The sequence below is a fragment of the Athene cunicularia genome, assembly GCF_003259725.1.
Source record: "Athene cunicularia isolate RWA chromosome 3 unlocalized genomic scaffold, athCun1 chr3_part1, whole genome shotgun sequence".
In the NCBI taxonomy this organism is placed as follows: Eukaryota; Metazoa; Chordata; class Aves; order Strigiformes; family Strigidae; genus Athene; species Athene cunicularia.
The window spans coordinates 27,483,567-27,508,224 of NW_020799097.1; the positions used below are offsets into that span (position 1 = coordinate 27,483,567).

Genomic DNA, 24,658 nt, shown 5'->3' on the forward strand with positions numbered 1-24,658 from the left:
CCCCCCCACCCCCCCAGTATTTCAAGCCTGTCTGTAAAACAGTCAGTGGACTGTTTTAATGGCTTTCTGTTTAAAAAAAATATAAATCTCCATGGCTCTGTTTGTGTTTTTAGTGAGAGATCCTAGAAGAAATAATGCAGTTGTAACCACTATAGCTATACAGTATGTTGCACTGTTTTTATTTGAAGACAGTTTCATTGAGCGTTTGGAATGACGGTAGACTGGACTCTTAAGCAGTTTCTACTGAGAAAGCATAAAACTGTTACATTTGAGAAAGGAAGTCACTATTCTGGAATTAAAATGAAAAGTTTTGTTTATACTAGGTGAAAGACAAGCTTGAAGGCTGATGTGGTGACTTAGAATTATACTTATTTAAACAAATATATCATATGGAAGGAGTAGCAGGGTTTTGGTAGCACTGCATGAAATCTGTATATAGTTCTAGGGTGTCACGTTTGAGAAAGCAGGAATCTTTCAAAGCCTAACAAAAATAAGATTCTTACTGAGAGTATTTTATAGAAAGTGTTTTCTTGTATCATTTACACAAATACATTTAAATATTTTGATGCAGCTGTTTTGTTAAAAAAAAAAAAAAAAGGTGGTTTCCTTACAGGTTGTTTTTCCCTGGGCGTTAGATTTTCACATGCAGAAGTATAATGGTAATGTGTGTTTCTTGTGTCTTCAAAGTTACATTCTTCTGCCTTGCTGACAGCTTTATTATTATTTTTTAAGCTGATTTTCCTGAGATGTAGTACTACAAATTACATCAAGAGGTGGACAGGGTAACCATAAGCCTTCTAGGTGTTGCTGCCTTGGCCATTTCATGTACAACTATCAAATGATTTTCATACAGAGGTTTTCCTGAGCTGCTACTCTGTTGTGGGTTAACCCCAGCCAGCAACTAAGCACCATGTAGCTGTTTTCTCACTCATCTCCACCCAGCGCGATAAGGAGGAGAATTGGGAAAAAAAAAAAAGTAAAGCTCATGGGTTGCGATAAAAACTGTTTAACTGGTAAAGAAAAAGCCATGTACACAAGCAAAGCAAAACAAGGAATCGATTCACTGCTTCCCACTAGCAGGCAGGTGTTCAGCCATCTCCAGCACAGCAGGGCTCCATCACGCGTAACAGTTACTTGAGAAGACAAATGCTGTTGTTCTGAATGTCCCTCCCTTCTCCTTTCTCCAGCTTTACATGCTGAGCATGACATCACATGCTGAGTATGACATCACATGGTATGGAACGGAACATCCCTTTGGTCAGTTGGGATCAGCTGTGCTGATCCTGTGCACCCCCAGCCCACTCACGAGTGGGGTGGGGTGAGAAGCAGAGAAAGGCCTTGACTGTGTAATCACTGCTCAGCAATAATGGAAACATCTCTACATTATCAGCACTGTTTCCAGCACAAATTCAAAGCATATCCCCATACTAGCTACTATGAAGAAAATGAACTGTATCCTAGCCAAAACCAGTACATCTTCCAAGTTTGAAATTAAAGGGTTCTACCTGTGACTACCAAGAAAAGTGTTTTATTTTTCTTTCATTTTCTCAGTTTTTCAACTGAGAAGGAAAAAAAGCTCTGTTTAAATGCCCATTTGACTGCAACAAATTAGATACTCTTCCTTATTCAGAGAAGGAACTGAACTGCTTGTGCACATCACTTTCCATGGAGAGGAAGGACACAGAGTGTCTTATCTCGGGTTTGGAATCTGGGTATCTACTGCATGTGATAACCTTGGCTTGGTTCCTGATTAGTCTGTAAAAGCTATTTTGACTGCAGCCTTATATTATATCTCCATAGGTATTGAAGCACAGACCCAGTTTACATAGAGCAGTGTGTATTACATATTGGTGACATCTGTGTCCTTTTATGTTTTGGGAGGGTATTCTGTGTGTCTCAGTCAGGGACTACTTCTGTTATACTTTATCAAGAACTTACTGTGCAAATATTTAAGACTGTTGTTGCATGTAGTTGTTACTAGGTATCATTGCTGGATTACCAGCATGTATGATCTTTTTTATGAGTGAATTATTTATGATTTAAATTTTTTATAACTTTTATAAAGATATAAATTTTATATCTTTTTCTGCTTTTAAAGCCTGAGCTTAATCATGGTTTAAAGTAGAACAATTTGATTTAAAATTTTGTTAATTGTTTTCTGTTGAATAAACCCCCCAAATCGTTTATTGACCAGTAAAATCATTAGAACATACTAATTTTAAGTGTGGCTTTTCTGCTGTATTTGGTGCGTTACTGAGTAGTCACAAAACATCATTTATATATTTAGGTATATGCAGTACTTAATTTTTTGTATTAGGAAGTGTAACATTGCCTATGATTTTTCAAGCTAAAAATTTTGGCTTAAATGCTTTAAGTTGTTAAATTAGAGCATTGCTGCTTAACTTGTTTCAAGAATTGGAAGAGCACTAACATTTAGAGAACAGTAAGTATACCATTGTTTTTGCTCCTTAGAGAGAGATAAATCCATGAATAAGCGATATCTTTTTTTTTTTAGATATCTGGATTTAAAAATGAGCAGAAACTTGACATTTCTGTTAAAATCTGACAAAATTGTTTGAAGTCTTTACTAATTGACATTGTCGTCATGCTTTGGTTTAGTGTGTACAATAAATCTAGATATGAGCAGGGATTGTCCTAAGTTTTATTTCGAAGAGGTTGACTTCTAAAAAGCATGTTTTATACTTCTTGTGTTAATGTTTATTATATTTTTCAAACCTGCATTACTGCTTATTTAACGTTCCTTCTGAAGCAAAACTAGTGTTTTGCTGGTTTATGCTTAATTAGTGATCCCTTGTTGAACATGTAATTCTTTTTTCCCTTGTCAACTAAATTGATGATAAATTTACAGATTAATTAATATTTTAGCTCATGTTCACTAACAAAAAAAGAGTAGCTTTTTTTCTAAAGTATTTCAGTAGTTTTAAAACAAGCTCTTAATTTTAGATTAGTGAAGACCTGAAAAATGAATTGGTAAATGAGCTCTATACATCAACCCCTGGCCTCACCATGACTAAATTGAAAGAACAAATGTTCTATAAGGTAAGTAGAAATTGCTGAGTTCAACAGATTTGCATTCATTGTCTTTCAGTTAAACTTGAGAGTTACTAATTTTAAGTTTACATAGTACTATTGCTAACATTTAATCGAAGTATGTAAATTAGCTGAGACTAATGAGAGTTTCTCTTCTTCATGTCAGTACAAGGGAGGGACTAGGGAAATGAAGGGAGCTTTAAACCTGCTGTTATTGTCTCTGGCCTCTTCTGCCACCCCTTGTCTTTTGCCACAAAAACGGTCTTAACGTGTCGCAGACAGATGACTTAACTTGCCTGGCTGACAGACCGTTCAGAATGGAGATGTTCTCAAACATCTGTTGCTGAAACTAGGTTTGGTCTGATTGTATTAGTCTGAAATTCTTTTTGTAAGAAAGCAAGGGGAGAGAAAAGAAGTATCTAATGTAGTCACTGATTCTTCTTTAGAGCAAAGTTGGATGGGTTGCAGATGTTTCCAAGACCTTTTATATGTAGCTTGCATGGATCAGATATTTCAGGATGTCTGAAACAGAAGTCCAACAGCAGTCCATTTTCAAATTTCAAATCAGTAAGCAATGCAAAGCTATATAATTGGGCGAATAATCATGTATGCAAACTTTACAGTAGCTTATTTTGCCTAGTTGCATGACTTTCTGTAAGTAAACAATATTTTTACACCAAAATAAGAATCAGCTATTTCAAAGCTAACATTTCATTTCCAAATCTTTGTGTTTTGCCTGGATAGAGCTTTGTTAAAAAACAGAAGATGACTTAAAGCTTTGCTGGTCCATCCTGAATCTTAGGCTTTATTTTGTTATTCCACAATGTGGGTTTTTCTTCTTCCTCAGGTTGGACTTGCGGATGCTGTGGATCTATTTAGAGCCAGAAGAGTGTTCATTAAAGATGGCTTTGCATTTGTGCCACTTAAGGACATTGACGCAATTGTTTTGAATAACTATAGAACAAAGTTATCTAAAGCACTGGCGGTAAGTCTGATAAAATCTGAATTTTGCAACTTTTGTTGCACTGTTTATTGACACTCTAGAGCAGTAGAGTAGCCTTTTGGATTTTTAAATTTATCTACTTTCATCTGAAGAATACCAGAAACCCTATCAAAAATGCTGGCAGCACTTAAATGTTCATTATGCACCAAGAGTTCATTAATTTTAAATACAATTCAGCATGTGATGTTCATTGTAAAGAAATTTCTGCTAGAAGATTTTAAAGTTGTTACCCACAGAGAGTAACATGACTTTTCATTCAAAATGTTAGCCTCAGCTGCTTTCTCTTCATATTAATCTTTTCTCCCCCATTTTCCAACAGCTTTTTATTGAGACAAGTAAATTAATGATTTGTGGGTTCTTTTTTTTTTTTTCTCTCATTAGAACTGAAATGAAGGTAGGTCAGAAAATGTCAGCAAAAATAAAGTCTTCATTGTATGAATGTTTGAGGTATCATATCTAGTTTGGACACCAATGGTAAATACTATGGTAAATATGTGGAGTTTGTTCTGTTGTTCTGTAATTTGGTGATCAACTTAGGAATTGCTTGTTTTACAATATTACGATCACTCTTCACAGGGTTTAAATGTTGGTGATCATGTATATGCACAGAATTTTAGTCCTAGAAAATATGGCACTGAATAACTTAAAGGCAGTTTGGATTATTTTTTTAAAAATGTTTTGAAAGCCTGATATTGCTATGTCACATTAATATCCAGGTTGACCATGAGTGTTTCATAAACAAACAGCAAAAATGCATACCTTTAAGAAGTTGCCAGTTTGCTAATTTTCTAATTTCTTAATTTTGAATATAGCTGGAGTTTGTGGAATTATTTATGTGCAGTGAAAATTGTGGTACTCTTATGTGAACGTTTCCATTAGAACTCTTTAATACAACTGCAGCTAGAGACATCCTTATTTCAGTTGATGCATGATGTTCTTGCTGAAAGCTGATAACACTTGCGTGGGATTTAAAAACAATGAATATATTCTATAGAAATGTGGTTAAGTACACAGTTTATCTGCATCTATTTAAAATACTTTTGAGAAGCTTCATGGACTTCTGAAATTTGCCTGTTGTGTAAGTAGCTGAAGAAGTCTAAAAACCTGTAGAAACTGTAATGAGTAGGCTACCTGACTTTTCAGTTTGAGGAAAAATCGGGAAATTTTTATTACCAACACACACTATTTTGTATATAACTCTAATTTAACCCAGATTAAGCATTAAGGATAATAGCTGCTTTATAGTAAAGAAGTACTACTTTATGTTATCCTTTGTAATCATGGTTTGGAAATTTTAACACTCTCAGGAGCTTGAAAAACTACCTTTCTATAGAACCGCTATGTTTTAAGTTACTGCAGTATTTCAGGTTTGCATTAATTTTTAGTTTTAATATGTACATATTATTTAAATTCACCATTTTTCAGAGTAAGGAATAAATGATTAGTGATTTCTGTTCTATTCCAAAGCTTCTGATTGAAGTTGTGGGGTTTTGATTACTAATTTAGTTTGAGAAACCACATTTAATAAACTGTTTCAGCTAGTTGAGGCACTAAAGTGTACTGCTTAAATAGAATCTTTTGGAAATGAAGGCAAAAAATCCAGTATGTTTTACAGAGGTTGATCTAACATTATTCTGTTATGCCAAACAGAGGCATAACTAGAGTGTGACACTTAGTAGCTGGAAAATGAGTAGAACAAAACTGTCATCATCAATTACATTTCAGTGAAATGATAATAATACACTTTTAAAGAAAGGGATTGTATATAAGGAATCTTCTTAAAAAGATGTAGTGGTTGCTGCTCCACAACATACAAATTAGGAGGATAATCTTTAATGATTTTCTTCAGTCTTATCTGGAGTGAAGAGGCACATGTCAATAGACGTTATGACACAGGTAGTATACTTGCAGTATCACTTGTGAAAAGTAGTTCTTGCAATATTATTTGATCTAGGCCTAAATTCTGCAGTACAGCTGTCTTAGTAGTGCTTGGTGATGCTTTTCTAGCACATGGATGTTTCTATGTGTCTGCTGCAAAAGAGAAATCAATCAAGAGAAATATGCTGAATTTCAGGCACTATGTTAGTATAGAGGTCTTCATGACTTTGCACAGTTGTTGTGCATCATGGCTAGACTTAATTAAGAAGTAATAGAGCCTTAAACAGCATCACTGATTTGTTAAGTCTCTTAATGAATGTATTTGATAACCTTACTACTTTGGTAAGCATTACTTATGTGTGCTTTTGGGAGTATATTTTAGTGTTTTTGTAGCATCTGACTATTTATGCTTTGTTCTTAGCACTTTCTAGTGAGCAATCATTGTTTTATTAGAATTTGAGAATTAAAGATCTTAATAGTGTGATAATCCAAATGAGCCTTGAATGCTTTTTCTAAAGATGGCTCTTATATCTTCACAGATTCATAAAATTAGGCTAAATACTTCTATCTTTTATGGGGTGGTTTGACTTTGGCCAATACTTGTGGCTTTGACAAGCTCCTAAGAGACAAAGAACTCTGACTATAGATAGTGGAAAGACAGTTTTTCAGGCATGTAGTTTTGAGGAATCTTTTCTTTAGTGGTTCAGTTCTGCAATATTAAAGCAGCGTAGTTTTCCAGTGTGGATTGTTTGTGTGGTGTTACTGATTATTTATACTGTGGTACATATTTTGTACATACTTCTCAGAGGTTGGTTGGTGCTAGTCCAAGCAGTCACCTGTACAAGAATGATTATGTGATGAAGGCCTGCTCTGTGTTTTCCAAAGTGCTCTGAAGCTGTTATATACTTCACAGGAGTGTGCTTGTGCTAAAGCTACTCTTCCTAGATCTCCAAAGCATGGAATAATTTTGGTGGTCGCCTAGCCTTGTTATGTTGCTCACTACATTGCAGGCTCATGTTGCCACCCTCTGCATGTTATTCTAGCTGGGGTTATAAAGAAGGTATATAATGAGAATGAATTGATGCATTCATACTGAGCTTTGAGAAAACAGTAAATAATTCATAACACTGACTTTTTAAAAAAGTTTTATGTTGACACTGGCACAAATTCAGTTTAGTCAGAGTTACGCTTTAATCACTTACTAGTCAAGCCCATGAAGCAGTCAAGTTTTGTTTCATCCTTTAAAAATGTTTGACATCTTGACTGTGTGGCTGTTCCTTGAGGCTCTATAATAGGGGGAGTTAATACTATTCAAGCCTTCATGACAATTGAAATGCAACTGAAGAAGTTAATTTTATGTGCAAAATCAATGCAACAAGGACCTTCTTTATGTGTTCTCTGACTTTCTCGATAGTAAATAATTTCCTTTGTGCCATTAATGGTGATTAAACTGTAGAAAGCCTAAACGTTTTCTGTAGTTCATGTAAGTTGTAATATTAGCTCTACAATTGTTTTATAACGTAAAACAAACTTTTATTAATTCAAATTGCATTATATTTTATTTATGAGCATTTCACTGTGTTTACACTAATGCACAAACATTTCTGCAGTAATGCTATGCTGTGTTTTGGTAATTTCAGTTATAGCCATGTAGTGAACTTAAATTGTGAATTTACTGGCAGTACTGAATCTCCTTTTTTGAGGATTGTTGTTTTAATTTTTCATTTCTTGAAATCAGAAGATAAATCTTAGTGTTGTGGTTCAGACCTGCAGACCTGTATCAGATTTGTGTTATACTCAGTACTGGATAGAGGAGGATTGCTCCTGAGAAATTTGAAATGGGACAAAAGGGGGAAAGAGGCTACCAAAAGGAAAGAGGCTACTCCTTTTATCTTTCCTGAAGGAGTGCAGCCCACAGAAGAGAGCCTATGCTGAAGCAGAGGGAATATGTGAGTGGGCAGGAGCCACAGAGGAGCTGTTAAGATTGACCATAGCTGCCCCTGTTCTTGGCCCCCTGCGCTGCTCAGAGAGGGAGGCAGAGAAGTCTGGAGTGAAGGAATAAACTTTGGCGTGGGAGAGAGGGGAGAAAAGTCCTTGTTTTAATGTTTGTCTCTGTTTCTCACTACCTGAGTCTATTTTAATTGACAGTACATGACATTAATTTTCCCCAAGTTGAGTCTGATTTGACTGCAGTGGTAATTAGTAAGCAATCTCCTTGTCTTTATCATGACCCTTGAACTTTTTTCTCATCCTGTTTCCCCCTGTCCTTTTGAGGAGGGGGAGGGAGTGAGCAGCAGGGTGGGAGTTTGGCCCTTGTGCTGTGGTAGGTTAACCTTGGCTGTTCTTTTAATATTCGGTCTTTAGGCTTGTAGATCTGCTGAGGTTGGATACTGGAGGAAAGGCAGTTCAGCACTCTGGTTCCAGCTGACATAGTTGTGTTAGCTTCTGTGTTTCCTGGGCTGCTCTTCTGAAAAGCTCGAATAAATTCCAGAGGTGGGGGTAACATACTGAAAAACCTGACTCTGACACTATGGAGGCATCCCAGTCAGGTGTTTGCATCACCTAGGTTGAATCATTACATCATTCTTATCTTAATAAACATTACAGTTTAGAAAATGTTTTGTTCTAAAGTTTTAGTGCTTGTTGAACATTACATTTTTAAAGCTGTAAGCAAATGCTTGAGAATGTGTAAATATTCTTGTGTAGCATGAGTGCTTTTATTGTGAATTTGAAGAGTTTCTTTTACAAAGACTTGTAATTATCAATGACAGCATAACTGAACTTTCCATTTGTATCTAATGGCAGTTTTTTAGTAGATTTGTCATTCATACTTGCATTTAAATCCAGCCCCTTTTTCTGCCATCTTGAGTCTAGCAATTGAAGTAATAACTTGAGTGGCTTTTATGTTATAACTCCATTGCAAAAAGCTGCTTTTGTGAAAATACTTTGTCAGAACATTATATAGGATCTAACTACCTACAAATTAAAATATTGCCTGAAAATAGCACACAATGGTGCCATAAGAGATCGAGATTCCAGTGTTAATATGTACGATCTTGATAGTATGTGTTTTTCTTCTTAATTTAAAGCCTACACTTTTTTACTTTGCAGTATGATCGTGTGTAATCTGATAAAATGTCTACAAATCATGTTGTTGGGTTTTGAGGACTTAACACAAAAGGAAGACCTCACTGCTGTTTTCTGATTTTTATGGCTTTTTTTTTTTTTAATTCCTTTCCCTATTTGGGATGTAATCTTCAAAATTGTTAGAAATGCAGATCAAATAAGTTGCTTCTAGCTTTACTAGTATTTGTAATGATTTGTCTTTTCAATATTAGTCAGATATGCTATTTTGGTTGATTTATGCTATATATTCAAAGAAGCTGTGAATTTGGGAAAAGTATTAGCATACATAGCACTACCTGCAAAACATTTTCTTCATAAACCAGCTATGTTTTCAAGCAGTGAAGCAGAAGGCTTTATGTAGTAGCATTAATGATGAGAAACTATGATTGATGATGGTCTTGTCACTTGAAATTAATTTCAGGTGTTGTGTTCGCAGTGTTAACTTAAAGTAATTCACTGTAATGTAAATGGATGATTTTTATAATATGCACGTACAAATTTAGTAAGGTAATAACTTTGGGAGTGCAGGGTAAAATGTGATTACAGTGACTTTGTTCTCTGTACCTCTCCAATGAAGGTTCGCTGTGAGAGTTTTGCAGAGAAGCATCTGGTGTTCATTTCTGAGTAGTATTATATTGTAAGGTCACTGTCTAAGGCATAGATCTACTGAACAAAATGGTGGTTTTCTGAGTGGGAGAAGTGAAATCAAGGGAAGTGACTTCACATGTGTGTGTCAGAGGAGTCAAGCCTGTTTGTGGAATGGTTACCTGCAACAGAAACTCATTGGACTTTTCTCTGTGGACCTTCTTTTTGCTGTGGCCCCATAACTGTCCCATTATTGGCTATTTTCTGAAATCCATCCTTCAGTGTTTTAGCTCCTTTATTAATTGAAGTACATGTGTGGTTTTTTTTTTTAGACTACACAGATTGCTAGCATAAAGTAATTATAAATAATATTAGGAGGCTAGATTAATTTTGCCTGTATTCAGTATTTTGTCTTTCTATTTCTTCTATCTTACATCTACTACAAAGTATAAGATTTTATTAAGTACTAAATTTGCAGTGTAAACCAGTGCTGTGGTCTCTGCATCATCCTGTTCAGTTTAATTTGCATGGAAATACTTCCATCTTCAAATCAGCGTAGGTGTTTCATGATAGTAAAACTTAACAAAGCAAGATGCACAGGATTTAAAGGATGTAGAAGGCTTGATTAACTTTTGAGATGTTTCAGAAAAACTATTGGAATAGAATGTATTAGCAGGAAGTACAGTTTTATTTCTATGTTGTGTGATAGATGCAATAACCTGGAAATGCTGCTTAATATAGTACCTGTTTAATGTTAAGTGGTAATAATGTATTAGTATGCTAGTAACAGTAATATGGGAAGGATGTACTATAGTCAGTAAGAAAGAACTTTGGTGGCATATGTTGGTTGGTAAGTAAACAGAAGTCAATATTTCAGGACGACACTGTGTTAGAAATTGAGAAAATGAGTTTTCTTCTGTTTATTTTCTTATGGGCTTCTGTGACCCATAGACAATTCTAAGTGATAGCTGTGTAGTATCTATCTGGAGTTGGTTTACACTAGAGTTAATGACACCATTATTTTGTCAGCTGTGTTCTTTCCTTGGAGAAAACTAGTTAAGTTTCTGGAAGCTAACTGATAAGTTATCTAGCTGATGTTTACCCTGGACCCCCAGTGGAGTGGTACTTGAGTGACAGAGGGAGCCATCCAAACTGCCAGTGAAGATGTACTTAGTGTGTTTCTCAGCCTTCCAGTGTTTCACTGTGGAATGAGACTGATTTGTATGTGCAATTGTTTCCTAGGGAAACTTGATTCCTATATCATAGTAATGCTAGCTGAATCCTTTCTGTGATAGTGGGGACTTGGATTTCCCACCCGTCTATATATTAACAGAGGCTCATAGTTGAGATGCAAGTTTCACTCACTGACTAGTTTTATGTGCGGTTCAAGAGACACAATTTATCTACCACTGTTATGTACAGTAAATCATAAACTTCCCTTGAAATGAATCTTGCCTACAACATTGCAGGATTCTGTAAAGAAGCATAAATCTTAAATGTGTTTTGTCTAAACTAGTTCTTCTAAGTGATGTAGTTGCTTTTAGAACAAAACAATTATTCACTGGGCTTAGTAAGTTCATGATTTATTCATGCATTCTTAAATTCATGATTGTTGTAAAGCAACATTGCTGCCTCACTGACACATTTGAACAAACATGGTCAAATCCTGACAGTTACATTTCTATAACATTTCTAAAGAGCATGCGACTTCTTCCCAACTTTCAAATTGTTTATGACTTAAACTTTGCAAGTATTTATGCTAAATTTGCAGCTTCTGTAGAATATAAATAATATGCTTATTCTTGCTTGCCTATTTGTCTCATTACTCTGGTAACTCATCACATCATCAAGTTCTGTGGAGTACATACCCTTGCCCAGTTCTTAAAATCAGAATTTTTCTTTCTGCTAATCTCAAGGCTTGTGTGTTGAAAGAAATGTGGGTTTTTTTGGTGTGGTTCCTCCTGCACCAACACCCCCCCCCCCCGCCTTGCATTTGCTTTTCAAGGTGATTTTTTTTTTTTTTTTACTTTTCTCCCTTGCTAAAAGCTATTTTGGAGGTAAAGGGATGAGGAAATTTTTGAAAATTTAGCAATGTAATCCTAGAAAAATTGTCTGATGGGAAAATTAAAACCAATGCAAGAGTAAATGCACCTTCATTGACTATGGTGATTTTTCATTATCTCTATTGTCTGTAATCATTCTCATGATCCTTGGTTAGATGTTAAATTCTGGCTATCATATTGCACACTTCTATAAACATACTCTACAGATATCCGAAGAGTTGCCCCTTGTTTATAAACAGCAAATATTTTATAGCATACCAAATACAGATGCTCATAGAACTTGATGCTGTGAATAGTCACAGTGAAATTAGGTCTTGTAGCTGTTGAAAGCAACATGTACAGCAGTGAATGTCACACTAAGCATTCAGGAATGAACTGGAGTCATACAAGTTATCAAATTTACTTTGCAAATTATTTTGAGACCTAAATTAAGCTCTACCGTATCTTAAGTTATGCTTATAGTTTGAGTTAACTATTTGGATTAACAGCAAAAAACCTGCAACAAATATGGAAGGTAGAAGGATAGGAGGATGTATTTTAAAATGTTTACTGCAACTCTATGGAGCAGGCAAGAAGAAATAGATTGAATTATTAAAAATCATGATGACTACCTTTCTGATTACATGATTTAATTTTTTTTGCATACATTTCTTTGAAACGGGAAGAGTGGCTATTCTCCTGAGTAAAGTTTTATGATATCCTAAGCCGGTGGATGTTCATTGCATATGTGATGTTAACATGTTTTTGCCATTCCTAGTAATGGTAAAGATCGGATGACTGTTATGGAGGCACTAAATCTTAAATCCTTTCTTCAATCAGAATGAAAAATGAGAAAAGACTGTCGAAGACAGACATGAAATAAATTGAACAACTGATAGTTGTATCATATGACAGTTAATTATTGTATAGAATATTTCTAGAGGTTGGAGCACTTCTTTAAGCAGCAAATGTGAGAATAAAGTAAATCTTATCTCAGAAATGCCTGTGTCAAGATGTGTTTAAAAGAAATTCTTCTATAAGACTAATTAAAAAAACTCCACTGATTTTACAGATTACACCAAATGTTTTGAACTCAAGAAAAACTGTAGCAATGTGCTTTTTGAACTTACCTAAATATTTATTTTTAAACTGTTTTAAATATAGGTGAAGTGAGTATTTTTAAAAATGCTAGTCACTGTTGCTGTAGCTGATTTCTGGGTGGTCTCATTGCATGACTTTCCATTTTACTGCAGTTTCCCAAAGGGAAGTTCATCTGTTAATGTATTTCTGCAATTAATTGCTAATCTGCATATTTATGGTAGAGAAGAAGTGGAAATTTTTTGTAGCTCTTGTAAATGAAGATTATCTGTCAGAATATTTTTTTCTTGGTAATAAGAAAACAGGGTATGTTTCAGAGGCAGTATAGTTGAGTAGAACTTCTACAGTAAAAACATACCCTGTTGTCTTATGGTAGTCTTTACAGGCTGTCACTGAAATCACTGGGGTGTTGCCTTCCTGAAATATAAGAAACATGATTTAATTAAGCTGCAAGTGTAGAGGTAGGATAGTTAATCTTTGCTCTAGTAGTATTGGGCCTGTTGGAGTACCCTGCCTGGCCCACTCCCTTTCCAGTTGTGACTTCATTTTGCAGTTCTGGGTTGTGAAGAAGCAGATCCTTATTTGAATGATTACTGGTGTCCGTGAGATCATCAGGTGCCTCTGCATTGCTTGTACTCAGCTGCCAGGCTTCTAGTGGATCATCACTGTCTTTCCTCCTAGCGGCCAGTGACTCACCTGCTTGAGTTGGGTCCAACTTTATCCCCAAGTACTTTGGCAGCAGGGATCCATTTTTAAAGTTGGTTAATCGGTGTCTTATGCTCAGCTGACTTTTTTAGCTGTTTTCTTTTTAAGTTTCTCCTGAGTACCTGACAGGGATTTTGAAAGTATTTTTTTTGGTTGGCCATTTTTGTTTTGTTTGGTTTTGGTTTTTTTTGTTTTTGTTTGGTTTTGTGTGACCTCCTTCTGGATTATCTCTGGTTATTTTATAGTTCACCTCTGTTATTTTTTTTTTACCAAATTTCAGAATTAGTGATTAGCTGGTTTTGGCTGTGATGGACCTAATTTTTTCTTCTTAGTAACTAAGAATAGTTCTGTGTTTTGGACTCAGTGTGGGATTTGGTGTGAGAATAATATTGATAATATACTGACGCTTTTAGTTGTTGCTAAGAAATCCAGTACTTTTCAAGTTCCCATGCCTTGCTAGTGTGCAGGTGCACAAGAAGCTGGGAGGGAGCACAGCCAGAGCACCGGACCCAAACTAGTCAATATAATATTCTGTATCATACGGCGTCATTCTCAGTATATAGCTGAGGGTTATCGGGAAAGCTTGTTCTCTTCCAGGATTGTGATTTTGGGATTTTTGTCTCCTCCAGGATCAATAGCCAGTAACAGGCATCGGTTGGTAGGTGGTGAGCAGTTGCACTGTGCATCAGTTGTTTGTATATTTGATTATTATTGTTTTAATTTAATTTTATTTAAATTAAGTTGTTTTTATCTCAACCTACCAGTCTCCTTACCTTTACTCCTGTAATTCTCTCCCTATCCGCTGGGGTAGGGGTAGGGTGAGTGAGGGACCAGGTGGTGTTTGGCTGCCAGGTGGATTTAAACCACAACAGCCATACAGGAAGTACTGACCCACTGATGCAAGCTGTCTCTTGTTAGGGAGCATACATTCTAGTTAATTTTCCTTTCTTTATTGAGGAGTGTAGCCTTGCATTTCCATGGGAGGTGTACTATATTGTATCCGCATATCCATTTATCTCATGTACTCTGTTCAGCCTGAAGAAAGGTGTGGGTTGAGTTAGCTTTCTTTGAGGGCCCTCATTCTGCTGTGTTCTAACTTTACAGGTCTACCTTAATCTGTTAGTGTTTTAAGTCTGCCTGGATTTATAAACACTGGAGTCCTGAAAGGTGACAGTAACTTCATGTGGAACACTTTGACATTGCTATGAACTGAAATTTCACAGAATCAACTAGGTTGGAAAGGACCATGAAGATTATCTAGTCCAACCATTAACCTAACACTGACAGTGCCCAACTACACCATATCCCTCAGCTCTAAATCAACCCTACTCTTGAACACTTCCAAGGATGGGGACTCCACCACCTCCCTGGGAAGCCCATTCCAACGCCTAACAACCCATTCTGTAAAGAAATGCTTCCTAATATCCAGTCTAAACCTTCCGTGGGGAAACGAGGCCATTACCTCTTGTCCTATCGCTTATTACTTGGTTAAAGAGACTCATCCCCAGCTCTCTGCAACTTCCTTTCAGGTAGCTGTAGAGGGCAATGAGGTCTCCCCTCAGCCTCCTCTTCTCCGGACTAAACACCCCCAGTTCCCTCAGCCGCTCCCCGTACGACCTGTGCTCCAGACCCTGCACCAGCTTCGTTGCCCTTCTCTGGACACGCTTGAGTCATTCAATGTCCTTTTTGGAGTGAGGGGCCCAAAACTGAACACAGAAATCGAGGTGCGGCCTCAGCAGTGCCGAGTACAGGGGTCAGATCCCTTCCCTGTCCCTGCTGGCCACGCTATTGCTGACACAAGCCAGGATGCCATTGGCCTTCTTGGCCCCCTGGGCACACTGCTGGCTCCTGTTCAGCCAGCTGTCAATCAGCACCCCCAGGTCCATCTCTGACTGGCAGCTCTCCAGCCACTCCTCCCCAAGCCTGTAGCGCTGCTGGGGGTTGTTGTGGCCCAAGGGCAGCCCCCGGCATTTGGCCTTATGGAAACTCCTCCAGTTGGCCTCAGCCCATGGCTCCAGCCTGTCCAGGTCTCTCTGCAGAGCCTCCCTACCCTCGAGCAGATCAACACTCCCACCCAACTTGGGGTCACCTGCAAACTGACTGAGGGTGCACTCGATCCCCTCATCTAGATCATCAATAAAGATGTTAAACAGGAGTGGCCCCAAAACCGAGCCCTGGGGGACACCACTGGTGACTGACCACAAGCTGGATTTAACTCTGTTCACCACAAAATTTTTTTTCTCCTGAGTTATGTAAAGAGGAAATGGTCTAGTAGGAATACGTTAGTAGGCATGTCTGTATGGCCTTACCTGGGCTGTTTTTTGTTATTCCTTGGATCTTCTATTATTGTGAAACAGAAAACCAGAAGAGGTTTTCCATAGATTCTGTGTGTGTTATGTATGTTTTTTAGTGTGTCAAGTGTGAGTATATACGTAAATGTTTTGTATCATCTCCTCTGTCTGATAATTCATCTGTCCGAGGGAGGAGATACAGAAGTACTGTAATATGGATGTGTTGTAGTAAAAATAGATTTTGAAAGGCAGTGATGGATTTATTCAGCATCCAGAGGCACAAGAAAGTCTCCAGCTACAAGTGAAATTTTGTAAAAGCTTGTATGTGCTCTGTAGATTTCAAAAGGACACTAAATTAGCTGTTCATTGTCTGAGTTGTAGAAAGGCAGAAAATAAGATGAAGCATCAGGGAAAAACAGACTTGTGAAAGATCTCTTTATCTATAAATTTTTTCTTTTGTATCTATGTAAACAAATTCCTTTTTATGTAAATACTAGTATTTTTCTGTTTAAAGATTGATGTTTCATTTAAATAATCTGTAGTCTTGAACAAATATCAGAAAGCAAAGGTTTTTTTATCATCTGTCATGAGTTAAGCAAAATGACATGGTTTATTAATGACTGCAGCCTTTGTTTATATATGCACATATGAAAGAAATATATTAAATTTGGATGTAGTACTTAGAGCTTCTTAAGTAATAGAAAACCTCATGAGTTTTCCCTGTTGGTTTCCTAGTTATGCTGCCAAAATGAGGTGAAGGTTGTTCTGTTACTAGCTTTGTTAATCCTGAAGGATTTGTGGTTTTTTTACTCTTTTTTTGATGTATAGACAATAACAATAAACTTTAAAATGTGGAAATCCCAACACCCACCCCCCTACCATGCCCCCTAAAGCTGAACTGTGAATCAGAAGAATCTTCTTTGGAATACATGAAAATGTTGAATTACTTCTTTAAAAAGTGGAAATAATCCCACCAGTTTTTAAAGTGAATAATTAAAACTATTAATCGGTTCTTATTCCAAATGACAATCTTTTAAAGTAATTTTTGGAAGAGTCTCCCAGGCACTGTTGTAGAATGCTAGCTGTGTAACACCCTTCATTACAGAAAGCAAATACCTGTTTCTCAATAAAAGTTGATGGTATCTCATACTGCATGAACAAATAAGTAAAAGAAGTGTTACAGAGGATGTAGGCTAAAGAATAAGAGCTATGAATTAGTTCAGAATATATTTAAATTTAAAATCAATGTTATCTGTCACATACAGTAACATTTTTTCCTTGTTAGATATTTTAATAAGTGTATTCAAATTACACTATTTCTTTTGAAATATCCTTCTTGACTATACTGAATTGTTTCTCTAGATTGTTTTTACTTAACAGATTAAGATCTTGGGGTTAACCTGCTTTTAAATTTGGTATGTTTTCTGATGCTCCAGTGTAAGAAACAAAGGGCCTGCAGAGGAGACATCTTGATGGTGGTAGTTACTTTCTCTTTCCACTCTTCAGTACTTCACCACTCATAGTACAACTATATAATTTTAGAGTAACCAGTTTTAAATAGTAAGTCCAGTTGGACTTTCGATCTGAAGCTATTTTGGGAGGAATAAAGAGGGGAGTGATGTGGATCATCTTATGATGTGCATTTGCCTAAATTTAGGCTGGGGAGTAACTCTTAATTTTCATTATTAGTACACTTCCTAGTGGAAAACTATTAGGTACTTTGTCCATCTATGTATTTTTCTTATGGCATAGGATAATGCTGATTGAGCTTGCATGAAAACAGAGAGATAATGGAAGTAATAATTAGAGGGGTAATAATAAAAAATTCTTTGAAGCTGCATGCTTTTGAAACCAGCACAGTGTTTAGATCTGTGACTCTGGGGAATTCATTATGTTCCAGGATAATGGGCAATTCTTGTGAAGTCCACGTCTTAGTACCTAGCTCTTTATGGAGATGGATTGTTTCATGAGCAGATGTAGAGATACCTCAATTCAGTTGATGCAAAGAAGAATAAATACATCTGACTATGCCTGAGCATAAGCTCTATCTACCTCTGAGGGATTAAAAAGTAGCTGCAGAGTTGTGGAGAATGAAAGCTCCTAGCCTGCCCCGTGCAGGGGGCTCTGCCAGCATTGCTAGTAAACCTGTGCAGAAGCAATATGAGCATCGCTGCGAGCATTTCCCTCAGGTGGGAGCCTTTCCTGTTTCTCAGGCATGAATACTATTACGAGTACTAAAAGGATATGAAATATTTGCAAAAAAACCCCCAATTTTCTTTTATACTTTTCATAACCTCCTTTTCCTTTGTGACAGTGTCCAGAAGCCTTAGAGCAACCTCCCAGGGATAGGAGAGAAGAGGCTTTTGTTTGTGTGTGTGCATGTTGTGTGTGGTGGTGTGTTTGGTTGTTTTTTTCAAAATATATGGCTCACCATAGAAATTTACTACTTTGTAGAGCAGATAACATGCTCTCATATAAAAAGTGATTGCTTCAAACTCAGGATTAGTTCTTCAGATTTCTTCCTTACGTTTTCTTGTGACTGTGGGGTAGGACTATTGAAATCTAAGTCATAGTCACCAAGAACTTCCCTGTCCACTGATCCATGTTCCTTCAGCCACTTAAATGGCATAGAGACAAAAGCAACCACAATGGGTTTGTGTATCAGTTTAATGAATTGCAATTTGACTTACATTTATATGATTCTGTTTCTTCAGCTTATAAGCATTATAGTTTGGATTTAGTGTAGTTCACATCTAAGCAAACAGTAGGTTCAACATGAGCCAGGGGACTACCCTGGCAGCAGAGAAGGTTGACAGTATCTTGGGCTGTAACAAAGGAAGTACAGTAGGTAGGTAGAGGAAGGCATCCCCCTTTACTTGGCACTCATTAGACCACTTCTAGAATACTGTGTTCAGTTTTGGGGCTCCTGATACAAGAACGATGTTCATCAACAGGGGCAAGTTTAGTAGACTTCTACCTTCTATGTTTTCTGCCTGTCTTTGCTGACAAAGTTGAGCAGATTACCAGATCTGTAGGTCTTTTCTGGCAGAGCTGTTCCCCAGGGAGTTGGCCACCATCCTGTACCAATGCAAGGATCTATTTTGCCATGTGTACAGGACTTTTCAGTTGTGCTCAGTATGTTTCATGAGGTTCTTGTTAGCCCATTCCTCCACTCTGTTTAGATCCCCCTGAATGGCAGCATGGCTCTTCAAGTGCATTGACTGTTCTTCCTGAACTGGTGTTTATGAACCTGATGAAGGTGTATTGGTTAAGTTATTAAACAGCATAGCTCTCAGGATAGACACTTGAAGAACTCCATTTATAACTGGTGTCCAGGGAGTGTACAATACATTAACTACTACCCTTTGAGTCTGAAACTGTTTTTCATTAGGAGCTGCTGGTTTGATATCAGGAAGAAAGGCAGTCAGACACAGTACAGTGTTGCTTAAAATGACATTTATTGTAGGTAATATGATAAAGAGAGGATAGTACCAATAATCTTATTCCCTTTTGGTTCTGGGAACTCACATATGTGTGGCATCAAATGAGCCACCAACCAGGGCACATTTTGCTTTGCAGATCCTGTCTGTGAAAGGTTAAACCATTTTGGTCTTCTGAGCTATTACAGGATTTTATAATGCATCTGTTCATTGTTTCTACATGTTCACATGAGAATTTGTTGCCACACTTTTAAATAAAGACAAGGACCTGCAGATGGTGCAGTTGCTGGTGGAAGTTGCCCACAGACTGCTTCATTACAATTAGCCAGCTATGTTTGTCCTGTAGCCAAGGGATATGTGTGGCACAACACCAGAAGGCCAAGTTACACATGTAGTATAGCACAGCCCATGCCTGTGCCTACTCAGGTTTAGTTAAGGGAATTCCTAACTCCTTGATGTACAGTGATCCAAAGATCTTTTCAACCATCTAGTAGGTGACTGGCCTGTAAAGCTGCAGCTTGGATACAGCATTCTACAGTATCCCTGTATCAAAAGTCTTATTAAAGCCAAGGCAGATGACATCTACTGCTCTTTAGTTACAGATCTACTCATTTAGTCTCAGAAGGCAGCCAAGTTGTTTAAAAAAAAAAAAAAAAAAAATTATTCACCTTTGGTAAATCTATTTTGGCTGTTCCTGATGACCTTCTCCATTGTGTGCTCAAAAGTACATTCCAAGAAGACCTGCTTCTGTGACTTTCCCAGGCTCTGAAATATGTCTGACTGGCCTGTTCTGCTGTCATCCTTATTCCTCTATCAGAAGATGGGGGCAAGGCTTGCTTTCTAGTCATCAGAAGCCTCTCCTGTTTGCAGTGGCCTTTCAGCAGTGATGTTCACTTAGCACCCTCAGGTACATTCTATCAGATGCCATAGAGTTGCATGAGAGGAGATTTCTTGGTAGATCACTTGATCCTTTTTGACTGCTTGGTAGTTCTTTGTTTCTTTGAATAGTCTCTATAAGGCATAAATGACTGGAAAACTTAGTAAAGATGAGCAGGAAATCTAGAGGGTAAAATTGGTATCTAACTTGCATTTGTATTAAATGATTGTCTCTAATTTATGGCAGTACTCTGAAGCTAAGATACTTAAGATCTAATTTATTTCTGTTTACTTTTGGAAATTTGAAAAGGAAATATGTAATATTCTTTTTTTGTTTGCTATGTCCTGTCACTTAGCAAATGTAATTAAACTATGCTTGGAAATGGTACAGCTATTATACTTCATTGACTGTATGACTGGACTCAAACAAAAGTTTATTGTAATTGCAGGATGCTAAATACAAATGTGGAAATAGAAAAATACATTTAGGTAATTTTGTAAATTTTTAGGTTAGTGTTTAAAAGTTTGCTAGGTTTTTTTTGTCTGAAGTCTTTATTCAGCTCTTTAAAGTGAGCTCTGTGAAAGCATTGTTTTGTTGAGCTTGAGTTCAAGGAACCTTTATCTTTCAGAAAAGAAAACCCAGACAAAATTTTTAAAAAACAAATGCTATGTATAAGACTTCTGTCCAGGTTGCTGCAGCTCCAAATTTTATCTCATGCAGTCTAATTGGGCATTTTGCCTGCTGAATGTGGAGTTGGGAGAAACTGTTAGTTTCATGTTTTATAAGCTATGCTGTAAGCATGTAAACTATGCTGGCAGTTTTAGTTCTGGTCAACACAGAGTTAATGGGGTGAGGTTTGGGAGAAGATTCTGGGTTGCTATTGCATCTAGTCTTGCTTAAAATTGCCAATTAATTTTTCTTATGGTTATTGGCTGACCCATGATGCTTACAATGTGTGTGCCCAGATGCTTAACTGGAATGAGAGGTTATAGCTGCACCTTGTGGCCATGGCCATCAGAGGGCACGGCAGGAATGCTGAATGAGGGAAAGGTGGAAAAGTTGTGCCTGAAATGCAGCTTCTCTGTAGCAGTGCTGTTCCTTTAAGGGGGAGTTGAAGACATGGGATTGATTTAATTCTAAGGAACAGTGAGTTGTATTTGCAGAAGGTATGTAAATGAGGTTGATTTTATTCTCTTGGTATACACCAAATGCAAATAAGCATTTCACTAAATGTCACTAATTTTTAGTTTTGTGATTAATTTCACTGTATCTGTCAGTATAAAGTTAAGAAATGGCCAACATTTAAAAATTCTGATGTTGTCTTAATAGCCTCACGTGTGATGTGTAGTTTACTCTGTTTTTTAATCGGGTGTAGTAGATATCACTTGGTGTGTTTGAAGTTTTCAGTGTCTGAGGTAATATGTTTTGTCCATGATGTTATGACTGTATAGGCTAATCAGAGTCATTAGACTTCATAAAGTATAGCATCAACTAAGCTGAGTATCTGACCATAAATGAGCAATTCTGTTTTTAACTATTGTTGAGACTGCTTAGCCTTGATTTTTTAAGGGCAATTCCTGTTCTTGTTTTTTCTACTTGGTGTCTTAGTTTAATTTTGTCCCTAATATCATTCTATTATTAAATGAGCACTTCTTGTTCCTTTTTTTAATAATCTATGTTAAAAGCCTTGTATCATCTTTAGAAGATCAGTGATTCTTTCAGAGTATTTTTTTACCAATTACTGGCAGTCTTGGAAAATAATGCTATTTGGACTTACCCATAACACAGAAAACTATTTTATTAATCAACTAGCTACTCATCCATTTTGAAAACTCTGCTTCTGTTTTCATGTCTTTTTACCTTTTTAAGATTATGACATTTTGGCGTTTTCCTTCAGGATCTTTTCAGGTTCCAGTACAGCAGATGTATTGTCATCAGTGGATGTCTGTCTGTAAGAATAGTTCTGTGTTTAGAGCTTTGTTCTTGTCCTTGATGTGGTTATATTTATCACACCTAACCTTAATCTGGCTAGTATTCTAGACATTCTTTGAATGGCTTAAGATCTGTCTGTCTGCTTGATTTTTTTTTTTTTTTTCCTGCAAATGTAGCTTATTGGATCTTTGCAGACAGGATCTTACCAGTTGGATGGATATTTAGAGGGATCTCCTGCCATTGATACTGTATGAAGAGCACAGACTATTCCTGATGCTCTGGAGTCATGGTGATACTGTTTCCAGTCCCAGATTTTATTCTTGTCAGTAGAGCTGTGGAATTGCATGTCAGGTTTCTCATAGAAAAGACATATTTCAGGTTTTAAGTAATATCACAAGGTTATGTCTAAAACTTTTCAAGGAGAGGATGTAACATTCATACCCATAGTTCTGAGCTGTTGAGGTTTTTTTTCACTGACCTGTGCCCAGTCCCACCCGGTGGGTTACAGTTACAAGGAGGGTGACTCCTTTGAATTCCCTGAGGGCCTATGTGCTGATGGAAGAGCCTGTCTCTGCTCCATGTCACAATAATGACTCAGAGGAACAATCAGATGATGACCTTCAGCTCAAGTGAATAAAGGCACTTTAGAATGGTTAACTGGTAACAGTCAGGGAACAAATAAAGGCACAGTCTATGGTCATGAGACTCTTTTCCTAACAACCCATCAACGATCACCTGATTACAATTCTTACGAAACTTTACACATGAATATAGGTAAGAAAGAGAGAGAGAGCAGAAAGAGGAAGGAGAAGGGAGAGGAGGAAGTGATAGGAAAAGGGGAATCGCCACCCTTGGATCCCGCATTGTTGCAGAGTAGCCAGCTTGGTCTGTAGTTGGTGGATTGACAAAGTACCATGTGGGGTGTTGTCTCACATAGTCTTTCTCACATGTGCACAAAGGTTGTTCCGGAAGGTTCTCATTTTCTCTGGCTTGTACATGCACAGTTAGGCAAGTTTTGTCTCTGGGCAGCAACAGGAGGGACGGGGAGAGAAACAGCTCACTGCCCCACCTCTGCAGAGCTTGCTCTGCTTCTCCCTCACAGGACATCCCACTCTAGTTGTTTGAGACATCCTCTTTACAAACAGTTTTTTTTACAAACAGTTTGTAACAATCTGACTGCTGCAGACCCCTGTTTTCAACCCATCATGGGGGAAGGAGGGGAAAGGATCTTACATGTAGAGTTTTTGAAAGGTCTTAAATTTTAACTATATTATACTGGGTCATGCTGGCAACTGGGAAGTTTTATTAGAGCTTGGGATAGCCTCAAGCTCTCTGTTTTCATAGAAGGGAGAAAGAAATTTATGAATCTTGCTCTTTGTCTAGATTTCTCAAGACTAGATATTCTCTGGTGCCACTTTACTTTCTCACACTGATTTTGGTTTTGATATTTTGATGAAACAGGAATCCTCATTACCACATGCAAATCCATCCATGTCTTTCAGAACCAGCAACCAGAAGGTGTTCATGCATTCTTCTCATTCCTGTCAACTACATGTTTCTGTACAGATAAGTCTGGAGCGTGGTCTTGTACAGTTTCATCTTTTAATGTAGAACTTGTCAAGAAGCTCAACAGTCACGGGTCAGTTCAAGTCATGAATGCAGCCTTGGCAGTGGAAGTTAACTTCAGTCCAGCCTTGTCACTTGAACATGTTACAATCAATACCTTAAATGTGTTTATTCATTTCAAGTATCCTTAATGCCCTGAATGACCCTCATCAGGAATGGGTTGAATCCATGTTACTACCGATGGTCTAGCTGGTAAACCAGTGAAAAAGTAGAGGCTTGAGTAACTACATCAGTTTGGAATGTGTTTATCTGCTTCTGCAGTTGTCTACTCTTGTGTCAAGATAAAGCAATAAAATAGCGTTGAAAAATGTTTGACACATTTTTCTGAGGTAATTTGACTGAAATCAGCACTTCTTATATAGCTTAGTTTTGCTGTCTTCTGTAATAAAGTTTCCTCCTGCAGTTTGCAACAGTCTCAAAGTAGTAAAAGTAATAAGAGAAGTAGTACTTCCTCAGTAGTAGAGATCTGACTTTACAAATCCTAATCATGTTAGTGATACCTTGGTGATAAAAGTTGTCTTTCCTCTGTTAGCTACTTGCATTTGTAAGCCTTGTTTGAGAAGTGTGAGTCAGGATAGCAGTGTGTGGTGTATACTTGTGTACTGCATTGAATTGAAAATATAGTTTAATCAACTCGGTTATGGTCCAGTTAGGCAGCATTAGATTAGAAGGCCCCACAGGGGGCATCTGTTTAGGAACTGGCAGCTGTTTCTGTATCTGAAGAGGTTTTGAATCATGCCTCTTGCTGACCATAGACCCATGAAACTGCAAGTCTTTATTGAAGGGCAGTGTCAGATATGTTTATTTAATTATTTGTTATTAGAAAGATGAATTTTATTTATCTGCAAAATGAAGTGAAAGGTCCTTGGCATACAAAGTGATTCCAAACCAACCTTAGAACTGTGCTGTATGAGTTAAAGTGAAGGTATGCTAAATTTTGCAAGCTAGTCCTAATAAAATAAATTTTTTTTCTTACAAAAAAAGTTAATTGCTACTTTTTGACA

General features: G+C 37.1%; 1 protein-coding gene across 1 annotated transcript in view; it reads left to right on the plus strand.

The window, feature by feature from the left end:
- Positions 1 to 24,658, plus strand: part of PRIM2 (DNA primase subunit 2) — a 120,944-nt gene that overhangs the window by 26,028 nt on the left and 70,258 nt on the right. The window contains exons 5-6 of the mRNA XM_026844065.1: positions 2,965 to 3,060; positions 3,899 to 4,036. Coding sequence (XP_026699866.1) covers positions 2,965 to 3,060; positions 3,899 to 4,036 — 234 coding nt within the window. The remainder of the gene's footprint in view (positions 1 to 2,964; positions 3,061 to 3,898; positions 4,037 to 24,658) is intronic.